Source organism: Equus przewalskii, chromosome 7 (assembly GCF_037783145.1).
Source record: "Equus przewalskii isolate Varuska chromosome 7, EquPr2, whole genome shotgun sequence".
NCBI classification, from domain to species: domain Eukaryota; kingdom Metazoa; phylum Chordata; class Mammalia; order Perissodactyla; family Equidae; genus Equus; species Equus przewalskii.
The window spans coordinates 9,061,253-9,087,325 of record NC_091837.1 but is presented as its reverse complement, the minus strand read 5'-3'; the positions used below and the strand labels follow the sequence as shown (position 1 = coordinate 9,087,325).

General features: G+C 38.2%; 1 protein-coding gene and 1 long non-coding RNA gene across 21 annotated transcripts in view; one reads left to right on the top strand and one right to left on the bottom strand.

The window, feature by feature from the left end:
- The window catches only part of LOC103554110 (uncharacterized), a 28,290-nt gene extending 22,887 nt beyond the window's left edge, over positions 1–5,403 (top strand). The window contains exons 3-7 of one of the 2 annotated variants that reach the window (XR_011542357.1): positions 293–384; positions 2,408–2,580; positions 3,782–3,846; positions 4,955–5,047; positions 5,126–5,403. This is a non-coding gene — a long non-coding RNA (uncharacterized lncRNA). The remainder of the gene's footprint in view (positions 1–292; positions 385–2,407; positions 2,581–3,781; positions 3,847–4,954; positions 5,048–5,125) is intronic. The other variant, XR_011542358.1, reaches the window with a different exon arrangement.
- Positions 1–26,073, bottom strand: part of CHEK2 (checkpoint kinase 2) — a 44,384-nt gene that overhangs the window by 14,965 nt on the left and 3,346 nt on the right. For 15 of the 19 annotated variants that reach the window (XR_011542350.1, XR_011542351.1, XR_011542352.1 and 12 more), the window contains 4 exons: positions 8,812–8,936; positions 8,546–8,693; positions 6,018–6,108; positions 1,845–1,953 (listed from right to left, as the gene is read on the bottom strand). Coding sequence is in view for 16 of the 19 variants with exons in the window: in XM_070628681.1 (XP_070484782.1) it covers positions 1,845–1,953; positions 6,018–6,108; positions 8,546–8,693; positions 8,812–8,936 (473 nt within the window). In the remaining 3 variants the exon portion in view is untranslated. Of the gene's footprint in view, positions 1–1,844; positions 1,954–6,017; positions 6,109–8,545; positions 8,694–8,811; positions 8,937–25,440; positions 25,581–26,073 lie in introns of those variants that run through there. The other 4 variants (XM_008524983.2, XM_070628689.1, XM_070628687.1 and 1 more) reach the window with 2 other exon arrangements.

Here is a 26,073-nt window from a genome sequence, read left to right as displayed (position 1 = left end):
TAATATTAGAGTTTATTAGTAATAATAATAGCCAATATTTAGAAAATATTTACAGCTAAACTCAGCTGAGTAAAAGCTGTCTGAGTTCCCAGCTCTGCTCATACAGAGAGATCAAGGCCTAGAGGTCAGTAAATTAAATAACTCACCTAAAATCACTCTGCAAAGTGCTTGGCCAATAGTAAGCATTCAGTAAGTGACCAGGCCCTATGCCAAGCTCTTTAATTAAAACGGTCATCTCATCTAACCCTCATAATTCCCAAATGAACTGGGTTCTATTATCCCCATTTTGCAGATGGAACAACTGAGGCTGAGAGAAAGGAAGCCACTTGCTCCAGTTCCCACAGCCAGAAACAAATGTGCTTCCACTCTTCTCATGCTTACCTGGTAAGATCTGCTTGTCTCATCAGCTGTAGAATTATTTACATTCATCAAAATGATACAACAAACAAAAGCCACAGGCAAGAAGGTATTCAGTTAAACTGTATAAGGAAAATGTCAAGTCAAATTTCTAATAATAGAGCAGACACTGGTTCCAATTGACTGCAGGCTGTCGTATTTACAGAGGCTCCGACGAGAGGAAGCTTCAGGGTACTGAAGTTGCTCTCCGTTACAATTCCAAAAGGATGACTTGAGTTACTCAACCTCAGGGGCTACACCCTCCAAAGCAAAGAGGATATAGAATTACATACTTATGTAAAATGGACTTTGGCTAAGAAACCCAGATGTTTAATTTTAAAAGCCTGCCTCTTTCTATAAGCCGTTAAACTCATTACCAAGTCAGGGTGGACTCTGACGGTGGAGAGCTCTAAAAGAGTCCAATAAGATTTGAAAGAGGAAATTAAGAAGGAAAATTTTGCTGCAAGTCATTAAGAATCTGGTAAGCATTTTCTCCCCCAGAAAATGGGAAACAAATCCAGAATCACAAGGGAAAAGATCTATAACGCAATGAACACAGAAAGGAAATTCCTCTTGCCACATGAGAATGGCATTGTCTTGGGGGAAAAAAATTGATCTTTAAAGAATGTTAAAGTATAATAGCCAGAAACAGCTGGCCACAAAGGAAAATGTGATTACAGGCCATATTTCACATTACTTTGCTAGGTCATATATTGAAAGACCAACACCCTTGGCCATTCCAGTGTAAATGTATTTTATAGAAAATGCAATAAAATGAATGGCTACCATATAAAGAGACTGTTGAAATAATTTAATTAAGCTTTTAAAAATCTATAAACACTAAGATATTCATTGCCACATTAATGGGAAGAACAAAGAATTAGAAATTATCTAAATGATCAACCAGAGAAATGGTTGAATAAATTATGATAAAGTCGATGAAATAAAGACTCAATCATCAAAAAGGATATATTAGGGAAAGTTTATGCATTAATAATGATTATGTTGAAAAGAAGAATACAAAACTGTATATACAATATGATTTCAACCATCTAAAAACAGGAATTCATATGAACAAAGACTAGAAGGAAAAAGAAAACTGAAAACAGCTGTAGGGTTACAGTGATGGGGATGTGACTGGATTTTTTTTTTTCCTAATTTCCTTTCATTTATTGTAAAAACAGTCTTGTAACAACTTGGAAGAAAAAAAAACTTCCTGCTACGTATACTATTATGTACAACCAAATATTTTTGGAACCAAATTATCTGTAAGTAAGTTTCTAGATTAGTTGGCTATACTCAAAAATTTTCAATGTTCTTTGATACAAATTCACATATCTGAGCAGTAAATTCTTTCTGACATTGAAAATCACCACTCCAAAATTATTTTGAGAAGTTAAGAAGAAATTGTTAAGAACAGCTAAGCAGCCACAAACACAGGTACTTACAGCCTCTCTCCCAGAGCCAATAGCAAACTTCCTTTTGCTGATGATTTTTATGGCTACTTTCTTACATGTTTTCCTCTCAAAAGCTAGCTTCACCTCACCACAAGCACCACTACAGAGAAAAATAGAGAAAGTAACTGTGAGAATGTTTTTAATTATGAGAGACCCACCACTCCTGAGTCAGCCTCAACTATTACAAGTTAAAGACGGTCCATCTACAACCCTTCCACTGTCCCTGGTTTCAGAGAACACAGTAACACCGCACCAATGTAAAATGTCAAGGGCACAAGTGAATGTGGACCATGCAACAACACTGGGTCAGCTCCAAATTCCACTTTTTGAGCTAAGTGATACAGACTTAAATCTTACTGTCATCCCAGATTGTGAAATTCTCAGACAGACACTAAGAACAAATCAGAGAGAAATGACTTATCCCAGAGGTCCGAGAAACATCAAACAGTACAAAGTCCTAGTCAAAAATAAGCGCTTGAAACAAGTAACAGTAAACAGTATCTGAAAATGAATTACTTTCACTGATATATTTCTTTCTTATTCTGTCTTCAAAGGAAGTGTGTAAGTAGTGGATGCCATGAATTGCACCCTAAATAAAATCACAATACCTAAGAAATCAAAAGCATTACACAGTTAACCTGCTTGCAGCAAGCTCTCAAAGATTTCCAATTAATTGGGATCGTAAAATGGAGGAGGAATGCTACCCGGGATGCCACAGAGGACACAGGTAATCCTCTGTAGGCTCTGTTCTCCAAAGCTTGGGTCAGCCCAAAGGAATGGCTACTCAAGTATCAGTCATTCATTACCTGCCTGAAGTAGACTATTATAACTATTGTGGGTTTGGGGGTAGGGTCAGGGGTTTGCCAAGACATCTTTTTTATTGTGTATTTTGTATATATATAACATAAAATTTACCATTGTAATCATTGTAAAGGGTACAATTCAGTGGCACTAAGTACATCCACAATGTTGTGTAACCATCACCGCTATGTAGTTCCAGAACTTTTTTATCAGCCCAAATGGAAACTTCTTACCTATTAAGCATTACTCCATTCTACCCTGCCCCCAGCCCCTGGCAACCACTAATCTGCTTTGTCTCTATGGATTTGCCTATTCCAAATATCTTATATCAATGGAATCATACAATATGTGGCCTTTTGTGTCTGGCTTCTTTCACTTAGCATGTTTTCCAGGTTCATCCATGCCTTAACATGTAGCAGTATTTCATTCCTTTTTATAGCTAAATAATATTCCACTGTATGGCTATATCACATTTTGTTTATGCATTCCTTTGTTGATGGATACTTGGGTTGTTTCCACCTTTCGAGTACTGTGACTAGAGCCACAATGAACATTCATGCACAAGTTTTTGTTTGAACACCTGTTTTCAATGTGGGGGAGTATACACCCTACAAGGGCAATTGCTGGGTTACATGGTAATTCTACGTCTAACTCTGAGAAAACACCAAACTATTTCCCACACTGGCTGTACCATTTTACATGACCACCAGCAGTGGAAAGGAGTTCCAATTTCTCCACGTCCTCACAAACACTTGTCTCTTTCTGTTTGTTATGCCCATCCTAGTGGGTGTGAAGTGATATTTCACTGCGGTTTTGGTTTGCATTTCCCTAATGACTAATGATGCTGAGCATCTTCTCATGTGGTTTTTGGCTATTTCTGTCTCTTTGGAGAAATGTCTACTTAAATCCTTTGCCCATTTTTAAATTGGGTTATCTTTTTGCTGTTGAATTGTGAGAGTTCTTCATTCCGAATACTAGATCCTCATCAGATGTATGATTTGCAAATATTTTCTCTCATTCTGTTGGTTCTGTTTCACCCTCTTCATAGTGTCTTTTGATGCACAAAAGTTTTTAAATTTGATAAAGTCTAATTTCTTTATTTTTTCTTTTGTTGCTTGTGCTTTTAGTGCCTTATTAAGAAACCATTGACAAATCTAAGGTCATGAAGAGTTGTCCCTATGTCTTCTTACAGGTGTATATTTTTACCTCTTATATATTGTTTTTTGTTTCGTTTTGAGTTAATTTTTGTATAAGGTGTGAGATATTGGTCCGTGTAACTATTATTTTTTTAAATCTGCTCAAAACGCTTTCCAATTCTCCTGCTGCTGCTAACAGTAACCTTTTGCCTGAGAAATCTTCCCTGAGTCCACATAGCTCTAGTGGAGTGACTATAATAGCACAGCACCCACTCCGAGGACCTGGAGGTGGACGTGTAACCAAAATTGAGCCAATTAAGGTTTTCCCTGGAATCAAATGTTGATGTTGGGAAAGAAACAGTTCTCTCTGCTGTGGTTTCTAGAAGAAAGAAAATATGAATGTGGGGCTCCTGGAAGCCACTTTTCTGCTGCACAGAGAGAGCAATTCTATAGGAGGGCAACAAAGAGTAGCTGAATCCAGAGATGGAGCCAGATCCCTGGCAACACTGTGGGAGCCCTTAGGTCCAGCCACAGACAAAGCCACAGAGTGCAATGAAGCCCAAAGGCTGCCTGGTGAAGTCAGCTGTGCTGCTCTATTTCCCAGTTACAAGAGCCAGTAAATTTCTTACCTGACTCATTTGAGTTAAATTTCTGTCACCCGCTAAAAGTTAAAGGATTTGTGTGGAATCTTCCCTTAGAAAAATTAGAGTCTCATACATTTCTTAAGGGCAGGCACAAATTTGGCTGCAAACTTCCACGTAGCCAATGCAAATATGGAAACACAACGAGTTACTGAATTTCATGTCCATAAACTAAAATATCTCCCACAGATGGTCATAAAGAGTACACTATGCATGATTCCATGTGGCAGGAATATGAGTGGTCTTGCCTTCTATTATTTCCTACTCTCATGTTTCCAAAAACATCAATAAATAGAAAGGCCTTTGGGGGTTGGGGAGGAATGGGAGGGTGAAGGACAGTGTGTAACACGGTAAGGTGTCCTGAACACCTTCCCTAAGGAAGTGGTTCTCAAAGTATGATCAGGCAACCAACCCCTAAAGACCCCAAGACCCTTTCAGGGTGTCCATGAAGTCAAAACTATTTTTGGAACAATACTAAGACATTATTTACCTTTTTTGTTTTCATTCTCTCATGAGTGTACAGAGTTTTCCAGAGGCTACGTGGCATGCGATATCACAAAAGACCAAATGAAGAAGCAAATATCAGGATCCAGCCATCTTCTACTAAGCCAGCCAGGTATCAAAGAGATTTGCAAAAATGTGAAACAATGCCTCTCTTCTCACTAATTTTTTTTTTTTTTTTTTTTTGAGGAAGATTAGCCCTGGGCTAACATCTGCTGCCAATCCTCCTCTTTTTGCTGAGGAAGACTGGCCCTGAGCTAACATCCGTGCCCATCTTCCTCTGCTTTATATGCGGGACGCCTACCACAGCATGGCTTGCCAAGTGGTGCCATGTCCACACCCGGGATCCGAACCGGCGAACCCCAGGCGTGGAATGTGTGAACTTAACGGCTGTGCCACCAGGCCGGCCCCTCACTAATCATTTTTTAAGTAATTATTTTTCATTAAAAAATGTTATTTATCTTAACATAAGTGAGTTTCTTTTTAATGAACTAAGTATTAATAATATGTCTCTGTTTTAATTTCTACTATAGTAAATATCAACAGATACTTATGAACAAAAGCTCTTTGGGGTCTTCAGCAACTTTTAAGAGTGTAAGGGGTCCTGAGAACAAAAATTTTGAGAACTTTGCCCTATTCAATGGATAGTTTCATTTCACTTCCCAAGATTTCACAAATTCTGAAGAGAGCAGAAATGCAGTAAACGTCTCTTTTTGGAAGTTAGTGAAGATGTTCTAAAATTGATTGTGGTAAAGGTTTCACAATTCTGTGAATATATTAAAAACCAGTGAATTGTACATTTTAAATGGGTGAGTTTTATGGGTAAGTTAAATGGGTTTAAATGGGTGAATTATATCAATAAAATTGCTTTTAAGAAGTTATTACAGATAAAATTTATAAGGAAAACCTGTTCATTTAAATTGATCATTATCAAATAAATCAATAACATACATATCACAAATAGATCCCCTAAAATATGTTATGAATAGATAATGAATGTTATAAAACCAGGAATGGAAAACTAAGCAATGACAAATGTTTAGAAAAAAATTAAGTGCAATATCTGTAAGAAATAAGAAAATTACCTTCCAAGAGTTTTTGACATGATGTATTGATCTCTTAATTCCTTAGGATAAACTGACTGGTCATCTACAGTCAGATCAAAAAATACAAAAACTAAGGAAAAACAGGCAGAAATAGATCTCATTAATTCATTCAATAAAAAAGAAGATAAATGCCACTAAAATTTAGTAAACACATAGAATATAAGACAATTGTTTTTAATTACATTTAACATTTAACCCTGAAGGAATTATTTACATAGGCTATACATATCATGAAACCCACGGAAAATGATGATTGTCAAATTTCATTCTTTAATGGAAATACACAGCATCATTCTCACTATAGGACAGGAAATCCACAGCATCATTCTCACTATAGGACAGGAAATCCACACATAAATGCTAGTCTTATTCTTTGACCTCAAAATATTAATCAATTGCAGTAATATAAAATATCCATGCAGATTAACACAAGCTCAGAACCAAAAGGCAATTAGTTTGAGCCTAGGAAAAAATATTCTAGGCAAGCAATAAACAACCCAATAAAAATTAGACCATAGGTCATCATACTTGTATTACCTTCTTTACCATTTATACCTTTACATATCTGGTATTTTATAGTGCAAACCGCCCTGAACCTACTTGTAAAATTAAATAAATAGCATTTTCCAAAAGAATCCCATTGATTTCTCCATTATTCGGGCTGTATCTCAGAGAAAAAACAAGAGGAAAAAAACACCTATTCGTTTAATAATTTAACCATCCACATGGGCCAAGCCTGCAATCAGTTACCAAACACTTCAATTCTACAGTCATCAATGGTAAATTTGCAACTACCTGTTAAATCTTGAAAGAGAGAAATTTAAGACCCTTGAGTTTCCCAGATTTCAGGTGACGGTTTTTGACCTCCCTGGAGTAACCTAGAGATCCAGTCTCTGGCATGAATCTGAGCCACCTCAGTACGCTTCATTCCAGACTGGTCCACACAAGGTAGACACTTGCCTAGTGAATGAAACCTGCTGGCCACCCAGGAGACAACGATGCCCCTCTGCTTGTGGATATCTGTGAACCTAGACGTTCCAGTGGCATTTGAGAATCTGGGAATTTGAGGGGCTCTGGAGATGTATTTCTCACAAAAGTCAAGCTCTACTTCAGGGGCTGCAAACGCAGTTGCCCACACAAGCTGGAAGGCAGGGTTGAGTGTAAGACAACATGGAGCAACGGGGACTCAAAGGAGAAAACATATCACGATCTAAAGGAGGCAGCCTCTACTCAGCACCTGCAAATCCTCAAGTAGTGGGATTATAGGCTCAGTGTGGCCAGATACTCTACCTTCGCAAAGAAACGTGGATTTTCATGTTAAAGTACAAATATCAGCAAATGCCTGATAAGATGTCAGTAGACCAAATGCAGTCTGCAGAATACCAGTTTGATCTATTTCAACCATGGCCACCTTTAACCCATATGACATCTGTGTTCAAATTAGAAAAGGTGCCCCTTGGAGAGACCAATTAGAAGGTGGCACACAGCTTGTCAAGTGGAAGACAGGCCAAATTTCAGGGCCCAGTTGCCCCTTCCACCAGCTGTTCTCAAACAGCAAAACCCTATGCAGCTGCCCTGACTCTAACTATCAGATAGGAAACAAAATAGTCAGAAACAGGGAAAACTAAGTCAATCCTAAAATGGACGTTAGCATGCCAAGTATAGTCATAGTTCTCAGAGGTCAATCTGAAGCCTGACTGCGCAAGAATCACCTAGACAGGATGTTTTAAATCTCGGAACTACTAGTTGAGGGTCTGCGGGAGAGTGCCTGTGGGAATCTATATTTTTAAGATGTTATCTACACACACATACACACACACCCTTCCAAGCTATTCAACTCTCAGATAGTTGTAGGGTATTTTTACTCTTTCTGCACTGAATCTTTTGCGCTGAAAGACAATTGTTCATTTTAGATGTGATATTCATGAAGTTTTAGGAATGGATGCTTATAAAACAGTACTTGATGATGACAATAAACATCTCCACTTTCACAGGATAATCACGTGGTATTTAAGAAGGTGGAATGTCTAAATTGAGACTCTTATAGAAAAACCCATAGCCTGTAGCCTATTGCCTGGAATATAATAGTTCAATAAATATATGCAGAAATGAATGAATGGAAGGGATCACGAAAGGGAAAAACGAGGAGGGAGGGAGGGAGATGAATTAATGGCCTAAAACAACAACTCAACAGCTATCTAAGACTGATGTGGCATAACCTGTATCCATCAATGAACTAGGAACTCTCGTAAACAATATGATAATTCAATTGACAGCATATGGCTTTAAATAAAACTAATCAAACCAATTAAACCTTAGGAAATGTGTCTATCATGATAGAACTTCCTGATAATTTGAAAACGCAACTAGGACTCGGTTGAATCTTGAATGCAAATCTGCTTACTTTACTTACTCAAACCATACTTCGGCAAGAATACATGTCAATTTTCCTTTTATATGAGAGGAAAAAAGTTCCAGTAACCATAAGATAATAATAACAACATTACCTTTATTATTCCATACTGAAAGTGCGATTTCAGAATTGTTATTCAAAGGAAGGCGTCTTCCTTTCCCTACAAGCTCTCTATTTACAAAGGTTCCATTCCCACTGTGATCTTCGATGTATGCGATGTAAGAGTTTTTAGGACCCATTTCCTAAAATAGAGAACATTTTATTTCAAAGTTGTAACAGTGGGGAGTTATAGCGGGAAGATATCTAAGAGTGAAGACTAGATTACCAGCTCTCCCAAATGTATGGATATTTGTCACCTACTCTGAAAATCCGAAAGTGCTTCTTGCTGTAAGTCCGGTATTTATCCGTTTTTTTCAGCAGTGGCTCATCAAAGCAGTATTCACAGCTTTTATCCCTCCCAAACCAGTAGTTGTCATTAACACAGTCTGTAACACAAAAGATCACTCCAGCGGGCTGAGGAATTTCACATCTCAAACACCTTTAAAAATTGCTCATAAAATCTATCGTAGGAAAATAGCCTAAGAAGGCAATCAAAATTATACATTAGTTTATCAAGATTTTATGATTAAATATGAGAGCGGAGGAAAAATATCAAAATTTCCCAACAATGAGTTTAATAAATTATGGTTTATACATCACCACAAAATAACAAGCAGACATTAAGCGTTCTCAAACAATTTTTAATGATTTGGAAAAAGACATGATATCATAGTAACTTCCGACTTATTACCCTCCTGAGGCTCCCCCATCATACTCAGTACAAAATCAGCACTCCTCCTCATGGCAGCCTAGATGCTCAGGATCTGGCCCCTGGCTACAAGCCTCATCTTGTACCCCTCTCCTTGCCCACTACACCCAGCCCATTGGCCTCCTTTCACTGCCCCGTATATGCCAGGCTCAATCTGCCTCATGGCCTCTGCATTCCTCTTTCACAGCTATTTGAATGGCCATCTTGCCTTTTGTGTCTGGACTCAAATGATCACCTCCCACTCAGGTTTCTATGTAAGCAGATTCCCACCTCACCACCCTTCAGTTATCATAATGACATCCTGCTTTGTTTCCCTCTAAGTATGGACCATAACTGGAAATTATCTTGATTATTTGTATATCGTCTCCCTGCATTCCCGTTAGTACATAAACTCCAGGAGGGCAGCCTTGGGTCTCCTGTTTAAGAGTACAGCTCCAGCACCTAGGACAATGCATACGGTGGGCAAGTAAATATTCAGGGAAAGACAGACTAGGGAAAATATTAGCAACTCCTATCACACACAAAGGACTAATTTCTCTAATATCTGTAAAGTTCCTACAAATAAAAGACAAACAATCTAGTAGAAAAGGAGCAAATGATATGAAGAAACAATTCACAACAGACAGAATACAAATGGCTCAAACATATGAAAAGATGGCCAAGCTAACTCAATACAAGAAACTTTAAAAACCAAAAAGACAATAAGATTCCATGTTTCAACAACCAGATTGACAAAAATCCAAAAACTTCATATTACACTGTGTTGGCAAGAGGTATGAAGAAGCAGTTACTCTCATACATTGCCAATAAGAATATAAGTTTATACACTGTCTAGGGAGTGTAATTTGCCAAGATCTATCAAAATTACATACGCAACCACTTCACACCCATAAAGATGGCTATAATATCAAAAAAAGGAAAACAACAAGTGACGGCAAGGATGCAAAGAAATTGGAACCCTCATACATTGCTGGTGGGAATGTAAAATGGTACAGCTACTGTCGGAAACAGTTTGTGGTTCTTCACACAGTTAAACATAGAACTGTCTAATGACTCAGCAATTCCACTCCTAGGTATACACCCAAAAGAACTGAAAACAGGTACCCAAACAAATTCTGTACACGAGTGTTCACACCAGCACTATTCACAAAAGCCAAATGGTGGAACCAACCCAGATGTCCCCCAATGGAGGAACGGCTAAACAAATTGTGGTATTTACATATAATGGAATATTATTCAGCCATAAAAAGGCATAAACGCTATAACTCATACATTTTATATCATGGACGAATCTTGAAAACATTATTCTAAATGAAAGAAGCCAGATACGAAAGGCCACATATTGGATGGTATTTACATAAAATATCCAGAATGGTTAAATCCACAGAAATGAAATGCAGACTGGTGGTTGCCAAGGGCAGGAGAAAGGAATGGGAAGTAACTGCTTAATGGATATAGGGTTTTATTTGGTATAATGGAAATGTTTTGGAACTAGACACAGGTGGTGGTTGCACAATGTTGTACTAAATGCCACTGAACTGTTCACTTTAAAATGATTAATTTTGGGGATTGGCCCACTGGCATAATGGTTAAGTTCACACGCTCTGATCTGGCAGCCCAGGGTTCACAGGTTTGGAACCCTGGGCACAGAACTAGCACCGCTCATCAAGCCACACTGTGGCAGCAACCCACATAAAATAGAGGAAGATTGGCACAAATGTTAGCTCAGTGACAATATTCCTCAAGCAAAAAGAGGAGGATTGGCAACAGATGTTAGCTCAGGGACAATCTTCCTCACACACACACACAATAAGATTAATTTTATGTGATGTGAATTTCACTTTGAGTTTTTAGAACTACATATGCACACACCCTTGGCCCCAGAAAGGAGAGAATTGTATGTATTATGAAAGGACATAAGGACATATGTACAAGGTTATTCACTATAGCATCATTCTTTTTTTTTGAGTAAATTTTTTTTTTCTTAAAGATTGGCACCTGAGCTAACAACTGGTGCCAATCTTCTTTTTTTTATTCTTCTCCCCAAAGCCCCCCAGTACATAGTTGTATATTCTAGCTCTGAGTGCCCCTGGTTGTGCTATGTGGGACGCTGCCTCAGCATGGCAGGATGAGCAGTGCCACATCCGTGCCCAGGATTTGAACCAGCAAAACCCTGGGCCGCCAAAGCAGAGTGCACAAACTTAACCACTCGGCCACAGGGCCGGCCCCAGCATTATTCCTTTTCTTTTTCTCTTTTTTTTTTTCTGTTGGGGAAGATTCACCCTGAGCTAACATCTGTTACCAATCTTTCTCTTTTTCCTTGAGGAAAATTTACCCTGAGCTGATGTCTGTACTGATCTTACTCTATTTTGTATGTGAGTCACCACCACAGCATGGCTGCCAATGAACAATGTAGGTCTGTGCCAGGGAACTGAACCCATGCTGCCAAAGTGGAGTGTGCCAAACTTAACCACTAGGTCACCCCATTCATCAAGCCATGCTGTGGTGGCATCCCACATATAAATAGAGGAAGACTGGCACAGATGTTAGCTCTGTGACAATCTTCCTCAAGCAAAAAGAGGAAGACTAGCAACAGGTATTAGTTCAGGGCCAATCTTCCTCACCAAAAAAAAAAAAAAAAAAAAGGAATGAGGATCTTCATATTCTGATAGAAGGACATCTAAGATATATTGTTAAGTAGAAAATATAAGTTGTAACCAATGTGTTGTGAATTACAATTAGTATTAAAAATAAAAGGGAAAAAAGAACATATAGACACTTAGTTGCTTATATATGCATCAAATATCTCTGGAAGGCCACATAAGAAATCAGCAATACTAGGAAGCAGAGGGGGGAAGGACAGAAACTGGACGAAGACCTTGCACCTCTTTTGAATTTTGTACCTAATACAAATATAACGTATTCAAAAATTAAATCAGGGGCTGGCCCCGTGGCCAAGTGGTTAGGTTCGCGCGCTCCACTTCAGCGGCCCAGGGTCTCGCGGGTTCGGATCCTGGGTGCAGACATCGCACGGCTCATCAAGCCATGCTGAGATGGCATCCCACATGCCACAACTAGAAGCACCCACAACTAAAAATACACAACTATGCACTGGAGGCTTTGGGAAGAAAAAGGAAAAATAAAATCTTTAAAAAAAAAATTAAATGAATCACTTAAAGAGTCTGAAGTCTGCTGGGGAGATGAACATAAAAAAAAAACAGTAATACAACAGGCAGACTATCCAGACAATTCTGAGGCAAATCTGCTTGGGGCTACCAATGAGGCTGCATGGAGGAGGTGAGACAGTAAGGATAGACTGAACGACCCCTTTGGAATGCAATATGGCAGCATCCATTAAAAGTAAAGCCATGCCTACTCTATGACCCAGCGACTGGATTCAGGCTCCACCCTAGAGAGTGCCCAACTGATGAAAGAGACAACAACAGGACATTCACTGGAGTCTTGCTTGCAGGAGTAAAAACTGAAAACAAACTAAGCATCTCTTAATAGAGGAAGGAATAAATGAACCATGATATTTCTACTAGAAACCAGGAGATTCTGAGGCAATTGAGAAAAAAACGGCATGAGAGTTTAGGACACTAATAAGTGTGGTGGACAGAGAATGCAAGGAGCAGCTGTCCATGGAAGGACATGCCTGGATCTTTGCTCATTAGGAGAGGCCTCAGGCAGATGTGTGGAAGGGCAAAGGGAGAGCAAGGGAGGAGGTAAGGGGGCCAGAAGCTCTCAGTGAGCTAACAAGAGGTATGAACCCAAGGAGGCGCCGCTCCTCCCAGGAGAGGAGACGGGGGTGCAGGTGCGAGGGTGTGAGGACAGGAACAGATACATTGGTTTTGGTAAATGAAGTGAAAGTTTAGGTAAGTTCTTTTCCTTTGCCAGGGATTCCAGACCTCTTTGAAATTCAAACTCACTGACCTCCCTCAGAGAATCCTCTATCACTGAAAAAATTAAGGCCATCTGAGAAAAACTAACCTGTCTCTCCCTTTCAATCCCAACCTTTGGCATATTTTCCTGACCATTCCTTTAACATTATTTCCCCTTTTACAGAAGAGGACCATGAAGCTCAGAGAAGTAATATCACTTGCCCGAGGTCACACAGCTAGCAAGGGACAGAGCTAGGACTTGAACCCATGTCTTTCAATCCACAGCACCCTCACCCTTTCTCCCAACTCACCCCCCACCTCAGCTACACTCTCACCCTTATTTTCTTCCCACTCAAGCATTTTTTTCCCCAAGTAATTTTATTGGGATTATAATAGTTTACAATATTGTGTAGTTTCAAGTATACGTTATCATTTATCTATTTCTGAATATACCTCATTGTGCTCACCTCCAGTAGTCTAATTTTTATCCATCACCATACATATGTGCCCCTTTATCCCTTTCACCCACTCCCTAACCCACTTCCCCTCTGGTAACCAATAATCTGTTCTCTTTATCCATGTATTTGTTATCTTCCATATATGCCACTCAAGCATTTTTAAGCTCTTTCTCTATCAGTCTCTGATACACTCATTTTATTTATTTTCGTGTGTATGTTTGTTGCTTTTTTTTTTTTGAGGAAGATTACCCCAGGGCTAACTACTGCCAATCCTCCTCTTTTTTGCTGAGGAAGACTGGCCCTGAGCTAACATCCATGCCCATCTTCCTCTACTTTATATGTGGGACGCCTACCACAACATGGCTTTTTTTTGCCAAGTGGTGCCATGTCTGCACCCGGGATTCGAACCAGCGAACTCCGGGCCGCCAAGAAGCAGAACGTGCGCACTTAACCACTGAGCCACCAGGCCGGCCCCTCATACACTCATTTTAAACAGGAACAAGCCTCTGTTGCATTCCACAGTCCCCTTTGGCTGCTAATTTTGTTACCTTTCTTACCCCACACTCATTTCTTTCCCAATTACAGGTTAAGAACCTACGTTTAAAGTCTGAAAGTCATAGGTTCAATTCCTGAGTTTACCAGCTCTTGGCTGTATGACCAGAGACAAGTTAATCAATTTCTCTCTAGGCCTCACTTTGCTCTTCTGTAAAATGGAGATAAGAATAACAATACTCACTCACAGGATTATTCTGAAATTTAAATAAGATAGTCCCAACACTCCACCCAATAAAAGGAAAATACACCTTCTTCTCAAATGCATGTAAGAACCTGCTCCAAGATAGAACATAAGCCAGGCCAAGAAATCCCCCATCGATATCTTAAAAGTTTAGAAATCATACAATGTGTGTTCTCCAACAAAAGGGTAATGAAATTAGAACTCAATAACATAAAGAAATTTAGTAGGGGGCCAGCCCCGTGGCTGAGTGGTTAGGTTTGCGCACTCTGTTGCAGCAGCCCAGGGTTTTGCCAGTTTGGATACTGAGCAAGGACATGGCACCACCCGTCAGGACATGCTGAGGTGGCGTCCCACATGCCACAGCTAAAAGCACCCACAACTAAAAATACACAACTATGTACCGGGGGGGCTTTGGGAGAAAAAAGAAAAATAAATTCTTTAAAAAAATTTAGTAAATTCCCATATAAGTGGAAACTAAACAGCACACTCCTAAATAACTGAAAGGACAAAGAAAAATACTCACAAGGGAAATTACAAAATACTTTGAAATGAATGAAGAGACAATATACCAAAATTTATGGGATGCAGCTAAAGCATTACTTACAGGGAAATTTATAGCTGTAAATGTCTAAGTTACAAAAGAAGAAAGATTTCAAATCAATAACCTAACCTTCCTTAAGACACTGGAAAAGAGAAGCAAATAAAATCTAAAGCAAGCAGAGGAAAGAAATAATAAAAATTAGAGCAAAAACAAATATAATAGAGAATAGAAAAACAATTAAGAAAATCAATGAAACCAAAAGTTGGTTATTTGAAAAGATCGACAAATTGACAAAACTTTAGAAAGACTGACCAAAGAAATAAGAGAGAAGACTCAAATTGTTCAAATCAGGAATGAAAGAAAGGTAATTACTACTGACCTTACAGAAATAAAAAGGACTAAAAAAAAGAATACTATGAACAACGGTATGACACTATTAGATGACATCGATGAAACAGACAAACTCCTTGAAAGACACAAACTACCAAAACTGACACAAGAAGAAATAGAAAATCTTAAGAGACCCAATGACAAGTAAAGAGACTGACTTAGTATCAAAGAACTTCCTACAAAGAAAAGCCCAGCCCCAGATAGCTTTATTTTAAATTCTACCAAACATTTAAAGAATTAAAACCAATTCTTCTCAAGCTCTTCCAAGAAATATAGGAGGGAACCTTCCCAACTCATTCTATGAGGTCAATAATACCCTGATACCACAAACAAATACATCACAAGAAAACTACAGAACAATATTCCTTATGAATATAGATGCAAAAATCCTCAACAAAATACTACTGACAAACTGAATCCAGCAACATATAAAAAAGATTATACCTGATGAAGTGAGAACCCAGGAAAGCATGGTTGGTTTAACATGTGAAAACTAATTAATGTAACATGCAATAATAATAGAATATAAGACAAAAACCACAAGATCAGCTCCAGAGAATAGAAACAGACCAAACGTTTGCCTGACAAAATCCAATATCCCTTCATGATCAAAAAACAAAAACTCAATAAACTAGGAATAGGAGGAAACTTTGTGAACACAAGAAAGGGCATTTATGAAACACCCACAGCTACCATCATATTTAATCATAAAAGACTGAAAGTTTCCCCCCAACATAGGAAACAAGATAAGGACACCCACTCTTAACACTTCTGTTGATTGTACTGGAGGTTCTAGCCACGGCAGTTAGGGTACATACACACACACATACATACATAACGGGCATCCATAATGGAAAGGAAGCAAATCTATCTCTATCCACAGATGACATAATCTTCTATGTAGAAAACCGCAGGGAAGCCACTAAAAATCATTACACCTAATAAACAAAGTTCAGCAACATTACAGGATACAAGATTAATATGCAAAAATCACTTGTATTTCAGGGCTGGCCCAGTGGTGTAGTGATTAAGTTTGCAGGCTCCACTTCAGTGGCCCAGGGTTTGCAGGTTCGCATCCCAGATGCGGACATAGCACCACTAGTCAAGCCATGCTGTGGTGGTATCCCACATAAAATAGAGGAAGATTGGCACACATGTTAGCTCAGCAACAATCTTCTTCAAGCAAAAAGAAGAGGACTGGGGCCAGCCTGGTGGCACAGAAGTTAAGTGCGCATGTTCCACTTCGGTGGCCCAGGGTTCGCCAGTTTGGATCCCAGGTGCGAACATGGCACCACTTGTCAAGCCATGCTGTGGCAGGCGTCCCATATATAAAGTAGAGGAAGATGGGCACGGATGTTAGCTCAGGGCCAGTCTTCCTCAGCAAAAAGAGGAGGATTGGCAGCAGATGTTAGCTCAGGGCCAATCTTCCTCAAAAAAAAAAAAAAACTTATATTTCTATACACTAGCAATCAACAAACCTAAAGTGAAATTAGAAAGTAATTCCATTTACAATAACAAAAAAAGAATAAAACTGTTAAGAATAATTTTAAAAAAGAAATGCAAATCATATTCTAAAAACTACAAAACTGTTGAAAAAAATTTGTAAAGGTCTATATATGTTCATGAATTGGAAGACTTAATATTGCTAAGATAGCAACACTCCCAAACTACAAATTTACACAATCCCTATCAAAATGCCAGCTGCCTTCCCACAGAAATTAACAAGCTCAATCTAAAATTCTTATGGAAATGCAATGACCTAGAACACCCAAAATAATCTTGAAAATGAAGTTCAGAGTTAGTGAACTTACTCACATTCTGCAGTTTCAAAACTTACTAGAAAGCTACCAAACTCAAGAGAGTGTGGTACTAGCATAAGGATAGACATATAGATCAATGGAAAAGAACTGAGAGACCAGAAACAAATCTTCACATTTCCAGTCAACTGATTTTCAAAAAGGGTGCCAAAACAATTTATTGAGGAAAGAAGTCTTTTTCACATATAGTACTAGCACAGTGGATATCCACATGCAAAATAAGAATAGTTGAAACTCTTAGCTCACACCATATACAAAAATCAACTGCAACAGAATCGAACACTAATTCTAAGAGCTGGAATTATAAAACTCTATGAAGAAAAAATACTGATAAAACTTTGTAACTTGGGCTAAGCAATGCTTTTTTTAGATAAGACAAAAAACAAACGGAAAAATAGACAAATTGGACATAATTAAAATTTGAAACATGTGTGTCAAAGAACACTATTAAGAAAGTGAGAAAAACAACTTAAAGAATGGGAGAAAATATTTCTCCAAAGAAAATATAAAAATGGCCAAAGAGTACATGGAAAGATGTTCAGTATCATTAGCCATTAGGGAAATGCAAATCAAAACCACAATGAGATACTACTTCACACCTACCAAGATGACTAGAATCAAAATGACAGATAATAATGGTGGTGAAATGTGGAGAAACTGGAACCCTCATACATTGCTGGTGGGACTATAAAATGGTGCAGCTGCTGTGAAAAAGACCTTGGTGATTCCCTAAAAAGTTAAACACAAAATTACCATATTATATAGCAATTCTACTCCTAGGTATATACCCAAAAGAACTGAAAACAGGGACACAAAAAGATACTTGTACACAAACATTAATAGGAGCATTATCCAAAATAGCCAAAAGGTGGAAAGAACCCAAGTATCCAGCAATGAAGGAATGGATAGAGATAATGTGTAAAATATATACAATGGAATATTATTCACCGATAAAAAGAAATAAAGCTCTGATACAACATGAATGAACTTTGAAAACATTAAATGAAAGAAGGCAGACACAAAAGGATAAATGTTATAATTTCACTATACAAAATATCCAGAATAGGTAAATTCTGACACAGAAAGTAGGTAAGAAATTACCAGAGGAACGTGATGGGGAAACAATACCCTCTTCAATAAATGGTGTTGAGAAAACTGGATAACCACATGCAGAGGAAAGAAATTGGACCCCTATCTTACACCACTCACAAAAACTATCTCGAAATGGATTAATGACTTAAACATAAGAATTGAAACTGAAACCATAAAACTCCTAGAAGAAAACATAGAAAAAAAAAAAGTTCCTTGACACCGGTCTTGGCAACGATTTTTTGGATATGACAGCAAAAGCACAAGTAACAAAAGCAAAAATTAACATGTAAGACTACACAAAACTAAAAAGTTTCTGCATAGCAAAAAAGCAATTGAAAAACTGAAAAGGCAACCTATGGAATGGGAAAAATCATTTGCAAATCATATATCTGTTAAGGGGTTAATATCCAACACATAAAAAACTCACATAACTCAATAGCAAAAAAAAAACAAAACATGATTAAAAAATAAGCAGATGTGGGGGCTGGCCCCGTGGCCGAGTGGTTAAGTTCGCGCGCTCCGCTGCAGGCAGCCCAGTGTTTCGTCGGTTCGAATCCTGGGCGCGGACATAGCACTGCTCGTCAGACCACGCTGAGGCAGCGTCCCACATGCCACAACTAGAGGAACCCACAACGAAGAATACACAACTATGTACCGGGGGGCTTTGGGGAGAAAAAGGAAAAAATAAAATCTTTAAAAAAAATAAATAAATAAGCAGATCTGGGAGAGTGACATCAGCATCATGGCAGAGTGAGCTCTTCCCTTAGACTTTCCCCCTAAGATACAACAAAAAGGACATTCATATAACGCAAAAGACGTCTGAGAGACCCCTGCAGCCATATGACTGAAGGCAGACCCTCCAAGAGGAAGTGGAAGGAGGTAAGGGGATCTCCTCTTCCTCTCCTAATGGTAGTGACCCTAGGAACAGCACCATCCTCAGCTCTGAAAGGAAAGGCGGGAGGGGCAGCCCTCAGCAGGAACACTTTCACTCTCCAAATTCCCTCACAGACCGTGAGAAAGCCCCACACAGAGGTGACTAACCTATGGTGGGGGGTGGCTTCATCAAGCTAGCACCCCAGGAGAGCAGATAGCAAGGGCAGAGCGAGAACACCCCCAGAATCACACAGGCAAAAGAGAATGCCCCTACCCACCGCCTGGCACTTCAGCCCAGCTGGGTGGCCAGAGCACCTGCCCATATGATAGAAAAGCAACAGCTGAGAGCAAGCGAGCTGGGGTCAAGGCAAGCTCAGAAAACAAAGCTCTTGACTCCCACCCAGTGGTAGCAGGTGGAATCTGCAACCAGATCACTAAACAGAGGCACAAATCCACACCATCAAACACTACGAAAAAATATATTAATTCTCCAAACCAGAAGGAAAATGAAAAGCATCCAGAAATCACTCCTGAAGGCACAAAAATTTATAATCTAAATGACAGAGAATTCAAAATAGCTATCGTAAAAAAAACTCAATGAGTTACAAGAAAATACAGATAGACAGTTCAATGAAACCAGGAACTTCTTAACAAAAGAGATTCAAACTATAAAGAAAAACAATCAGAAATGTTGGAGATGAAAAGAACAATGGATGAGATAAGGAAAAATCTGGACTCCTGAAAAGCAGAGCTGATATCATGGAGGAGAGAATCAGCAGTCTGGAGGCAGAAATACAGAAATGTTTCAAGTGCGAGAACTAAGAGTAAAAAAAAATGAAGAAATTCTCAGAGAATATGCAACTCAATTAGGAAATGCAACATAGGGATTATAGGTATTCCAGAGAGAGAAGAGAAGAAGAAAGGAACAGAAAGCTTGTTCAAAGAAATAATAGCTGAGAACTTCCCACATGTGGGGAAGAAGCTGGAAATACAAGTGAAAAAAAGGCAACAGAACTCCTAATTACATCAATGTAAAAAGGACTTCTCCAAGGCATATAGTAGTAAAGCTGGCAAAAGTCAATGACAGAGAAAAAATATTAAGGGCAGCAAGGCAGAAGAAAATAACTTACAAAGGAACCCCAATCGGGCTTTGAGCAGATTTCTCAGCAGAAACCTTACAGGCTAGGAGAGAGTGGAATGACGTGCAAACTTCTGAAAGACAAAAACTTTCAGCCAAGAATACTCTATCCAGAGAAAATATCCTACAGATATGACAGAGAAATAAAAAATTTCCCAGATAAACAAAAGCGGAGGGAATTCATCACCACAAGACCCCCCCCTACAAGAAATGTTCAGGAAGGCCCTCATACTTGAAAAAGAAAAGAAAGGGGTTACAAAGCCTTGAGCAAGGAGATAAATAGGTAGACAAAACCAGGAAACTGCAGTTCTCTATCATAACAGGTTAGCAAACACTTAATTATAACATTAAAGATAAGAGAAGGAAAATATCAAAAACAAATATAATCTCATCATTCTAACCAGAAACTTACAACACAAGATGGATTAACTTGTGACAATATGAACTTAGAAAGCGAAGATGAAAGGGATGGAATCAGCTTAGTCTAAGGAAGTAAGAGGCTATCAGAAAATGCACTATCTCATCTATGAGATTTTTTATACAAACCGCATAGTAACCACTAAACAAATAATTAGAATAGAGACACAAATGATAAATAAAGAGAAAACTAAGAAAACTATCAGAGAACTATCAAACTGAACTGGTAGTCCGAAATACATGGGACGAGAAACAAAGGAAATGCAGAAGAACTGGAAAACGAGTGATAAAATGGCAGCATTAAGCCCTCGTATATCAATAATCACTCAAATTTAAATGGATTGATTCTCCAACCAAAAGACACACAGTGGCAGAATGGATAAAAAAAAAAAACAAGACCCAACAATGTGCTGCTTCCAGGAAACACATCTTAGCTCTAAAGACAAACAGGCTCAGAGTGAAGGGATGGAAGATGATACTCCAAGCTAATGGCAAACAAAAGAAAGCAGGTGTTGCCATACTTATAGCAAACAAAGTAGACTTGAAGACAAAACAGGTAATGAGAGACAAAGAGGGACGGTATAAAATGATAAAAGGGACAGGGGGCTGGCCCCGTGGCTGAGTGGTTAAGTTCGCGCGCTCCACTGCAGGTGGCCCAGTGTTTCGTCAGTTTGAATCCTGGGCGTGGACATGGCACTGCTCATCAAACCACGCTGAGGCAGCGTCCCACATGCCACAACTAGAAGGACCCACAACGAAGAATATACAACTATGTACCAGGGGGCTTTGGGGAGAAAACGGAAAAAAATAAAAATCAATAAAAAAAAAATGATAAAAGGGACACTCCACCACGAAGACATAACACTTATATATGCACCCAACACAAAAGCACAAAAGTACATAAAGTAACAATTAACAAACCTAAAAGGAGATATTAACAACAACACAATAATAGTAGGGAACCTTAACACCCCACTTGCATCAATGGGTAGATCATCCAAACAGCAAGTCAACAAGGAAATATTGGATTTAAATGAAAAATTAGACCAGATGGACTCAATAGATACATATAGAACACTCCACCCAAAAACAGCAGAAAACACATTCTTCTCAAGTGCACATGGAACATTCTCAAGGACAGACAATATGGTGGGAAACAAGGCAAGCCTCAATAAATTTAAGAAGATTGAAATCATATCAAGCACTTATCTGATTTCTGCTATGAAGCTAGAAATCAACTACAAGAAAAAAGGTGGGAAAGTGACAAATATGTAGAGACTAAACAACATGCTACTGAACAACCAATGGATCACTGAAGAAATTAAAGGAGAAATCAAAAAATACCTGGAGATAAATGAGAATGAAAACACACCATATCAACTCATGGGATGCAGCAAAAGTGGTCCTAAGAGGGCAATTTATAGCAATACATGCCCATCTTAACAAACAAGAAAAATCTCAAATAAGCAATCTTAAAGTACACCTAAAAGAATTAGAAAAAGAAGAACAAACAAAGCCCAAAGTCAGAAGAAGGAAGGAAAAAAATAAAAACTAGAGTAGAAATAAATGAAATTAAAAAAAAAAAAAAAAAACAGTAGAAAGGATCAATGAAATAAAGAGGTGGCTCTTTGAGAAGATAAACAAAATTGACAAACCCTTAGCCAGACTCACAAAGAAAAAAAGAGAAGGCTCAAATAAATAAAATTAGAAATGAAAGAGGAGAAATTACAGTGGATGCCACAGAAACACAAAGGATTATAACAGAATACTAGGAAAAGCTATATGTCAACAAATTGGACAATCTAGAAGAAATGGATAAATTCTTAGACCTAGCAACCTCCCAAAACTGAACCAAGAAAAAATAGAGGCTCTGAAGAGACCAATCACAAGTAAAGAGACAGAAACAGTAATCAAAAATCTCCCAAAAAAAAAAAAGTCCAGGACCAGATGGCTTCTCTGGAGAATTCTACTGAACATTCAAAGAAGATTTAATAACTACCCTTCTCAAACTATTCCAAAAAATTGAGTAAGACAGAACACTTCCTAACACATTCTACAAGGCCAACATCACCCTGACACCAGAGCCAAACATTGATAAAACCAAGAAGGAAAATTACGGGCCAATATTGCTGATCAAATAGATGCAAAAATCCTCAACAAAATATTGGCAACCCAAATACAGCAATACATTAAAAAGATCATACCCCATGATCAAGTGGGATTTATACCAGGGATACAGGGATGGTTCAAGATCTGCAAATCAATGTGATACACCACATTAACAAAATGAAAAACAAAAACCACATGATCATCTCAATAGATGCCAAGAAAGCATTTGACAAGATTCGACATCCATTTATGATTTTTAAAACTATCAATAAAATGGGTATAGAAGGAAAGTACCTCAATATAATAAAGGCCATATATAACAAACCGACAGCCAACATCATACTTAATGGGGAAAAACTGAAAGCCATCCCTCTAAGAAAAGGAACGAGACAAGGGCGCCCACTCTCACTACTCTTATTCAACATTGTACTAGAGGTTTTGGCCAGAGCAATTAGGCAAGAAAAAAGAATAAAAGGACTGCAAATAGGCAATGAAGAAATGAAACTCTCACTGTTTGCAGACAACATGAGTTTACATATAGAAAACCCTACAGAATCCATCAGAAAACTATTAGAAATAATCAACAACTACAGCAAAGTTCCAGGTTACAAAATCAACTTAGAAAAATCAGTTACATTTCTATACACTAATAACAAATTAACAGAAAGAGAACTCAAGAATACAATACCATTTATGATCACAACAGAAAAATAAAATATCTAGGAATAAATTTAACCAAGCAGGTGAAAAACCTTTAGAATGAAAATTGTAAGGCATTATTGAAAGAAATCAATGACATAAAGAAATGGAAAGGTATTCCACGCACTCAGATTGGAAGAATAAATATAGTTAAAATGTCCATACCAACTAAAGCAATTTACAGATTCAATGCAATCCCAATCAGAATCCCAATTCTCACAGAAATAGAACAAAGCATCCTAAAATTCATATGGGGCAACAAAAGACCCCAAATAGCTAAAGCAATCCTGAGAAAAAAGAACACAGCTGGAGGCATCACAATCCCTGACTTCAAAATGGACTACAAAGTTACAGTAATCAAAACAGCATGGTACTGGTACAAAAACAGGCACAGAGATCAATGGAAAGAACTGAAAGCCCAGAGATAAAACCACTCATCTACAGACAGTTAATCTTTGACAAAGGAGCTAAGAACATACAATGGAGAGAGGAAAGTCTCTTCAAAAAGTAAGCAGATCTGAATAGACATTTTCCCAAAGAAGACCAACAGGTACATGAAAGGGTGCTCAACATTGCTAATCACCAGGAAAACGCAAATCAAAACCACACTGAAATAACACTTCACACCTGTTAGAATGGCTATCATCAAAAGGACAAGAGACGGTAAGTGTTGGTGAGGATGAGGAGAAAAGGGAACCCTTGTGCCCTGTTGGTAGGAATGTAAAGTACAGCCACTATGAAAAACAGTATAGAAGTTCCTCAGAAAATTAAAAACAGAACTGCCATATGATCCAGCAATCCCACTTCTGTGTATATATCCAAAGGAAATGAAAACAGAATACGAAAGAGATAAACATCTGCACTCTCATGTTCATTGCAGCAATATCCACAATAGTCAAGATGTGAAAACAACCTAAGTGTCAACAGATGAATGATGGATAAAGAAGATGTGGTATATATATAATAGAATATTATTCAGCCATGAGAATAAAGGAAATCCTGCCATTTGCAACAACATGGATCAACCTTGAGGGCCTTATGCTAACTGAAATAATCCAGACAGAGAAAAACAAATACTGTATGAAATCACTTGTATGTAGAATCTATAAAAGCTAGACTCACAGAAACAGAGAGTAGATTAGTAGTTACCAGGGGCTGGGGGATGGAGAAATGGGAAGGTGTTGGTCAAAGGGTACAAACTTGCAGTTACAAGATAAATAAGTGCTGGGGATCTAGCGTACAGCATGGTGACTATAGTTAATGATACTGGATTATATACTTAAAAGTTGCTAAAAGAGGGCCGGCCCCATGGCCAAGCGGTTGGGTTCGCGCAATCTGCTTTGGCGGCCTGAGGTTTCACCAGTTCAGATCCTGGGCGCAGACATGGCACCGCTCATCAAGCCATGCTGAGGCAGCGTCCCACATGCCACAACTAGAAGGACCCACAACTAAAAAATATATACAGCTATGTACCAGGGGCTTTGGGGAGAAAAAGGAAAAATAAAATCTTAAAAAATACTAAAAAATAAAAAATGTTTAAAAAGTTGCTAAAAGAGTAGATCTTAAATGTTCTTACCGCAAAAAAGAAACGGTAATTATGCGATGTTACCACCGATGCTAACACTATGGTGGTAATCATTTTGCAATATCTAAGTGTATCAAATCAACACATTGTACACCTTAAATTTACACAACGTTAAACGTCAGTTATATCTCAATAAAGCTGAGGGGGAAAAAAGGAGAGAAATTATCAGAGAAAAAAATTTCAGAAATAGATAATGGTGATGGTTATATAACCTTGTGAATGTCCTTAATGCCAGTGAACTATATACTTAATGATTAAAATGGCAAAATTTTGTTATATATATTTACCACAATAAGAAAAAGTAAACATTAAAAAAAACCTTAGGAATAAATTTTTTACAGTGCCAAGACTTGTACACTGAAAACTATAAAACATCGTGGAAGGAAATTACAGAAGAATTAAATAAAAGGAAAGACAGCCTGTGTTCATGAATTGGAAGACTTACCATTGTTAAGATGGCAATACTACCCAAAGTGATCTACAGATTCAATGCAATCTCTATCAAAATCCCAGCTGGCTTCTTTGCAGGAAGTGACAAGCTTATCCTAAAATTCATATGGAAATTTAAGGGACCCAAAACAGTCAAAACAACCCTGAAAAAGAAGAACGAATCGGGACTCACACTCTGGATCTCAAAACCTACTACAAAGCCACAGTAGGGAAGATTTTATGGCACTGACACAAGGACAGACATAGATCAAGGGAAGAGAACTGAAAGTCCAGAATTAAACCCTCATATTTATGGTCAAATGGTCTTTGATGAGGATGCCAAGAACATTCAATGTTTCATGAAAGCATAGCCGTTTCAAGAAATAGTGCTCAGGCAACTGGACAGTCACATGCAAAAGGATGAATTTGGACCCCTACCTCATCACAGACAAGAATCAATTCAAAATGGATCAATGTAAGAGCTAAAAGTATAAAATTTTAGAAGAAAACATAGATGTAGATCAGTAACAAATAATAATAAATAGCTTCTATTTATTGAGCATCTACTTTATGCTGATCACTTGTCAGGCTCTTTATATGTAATCTCACTTTTAAAGGTGATGCATCCCACTTCCCCCTTTCCCACTAT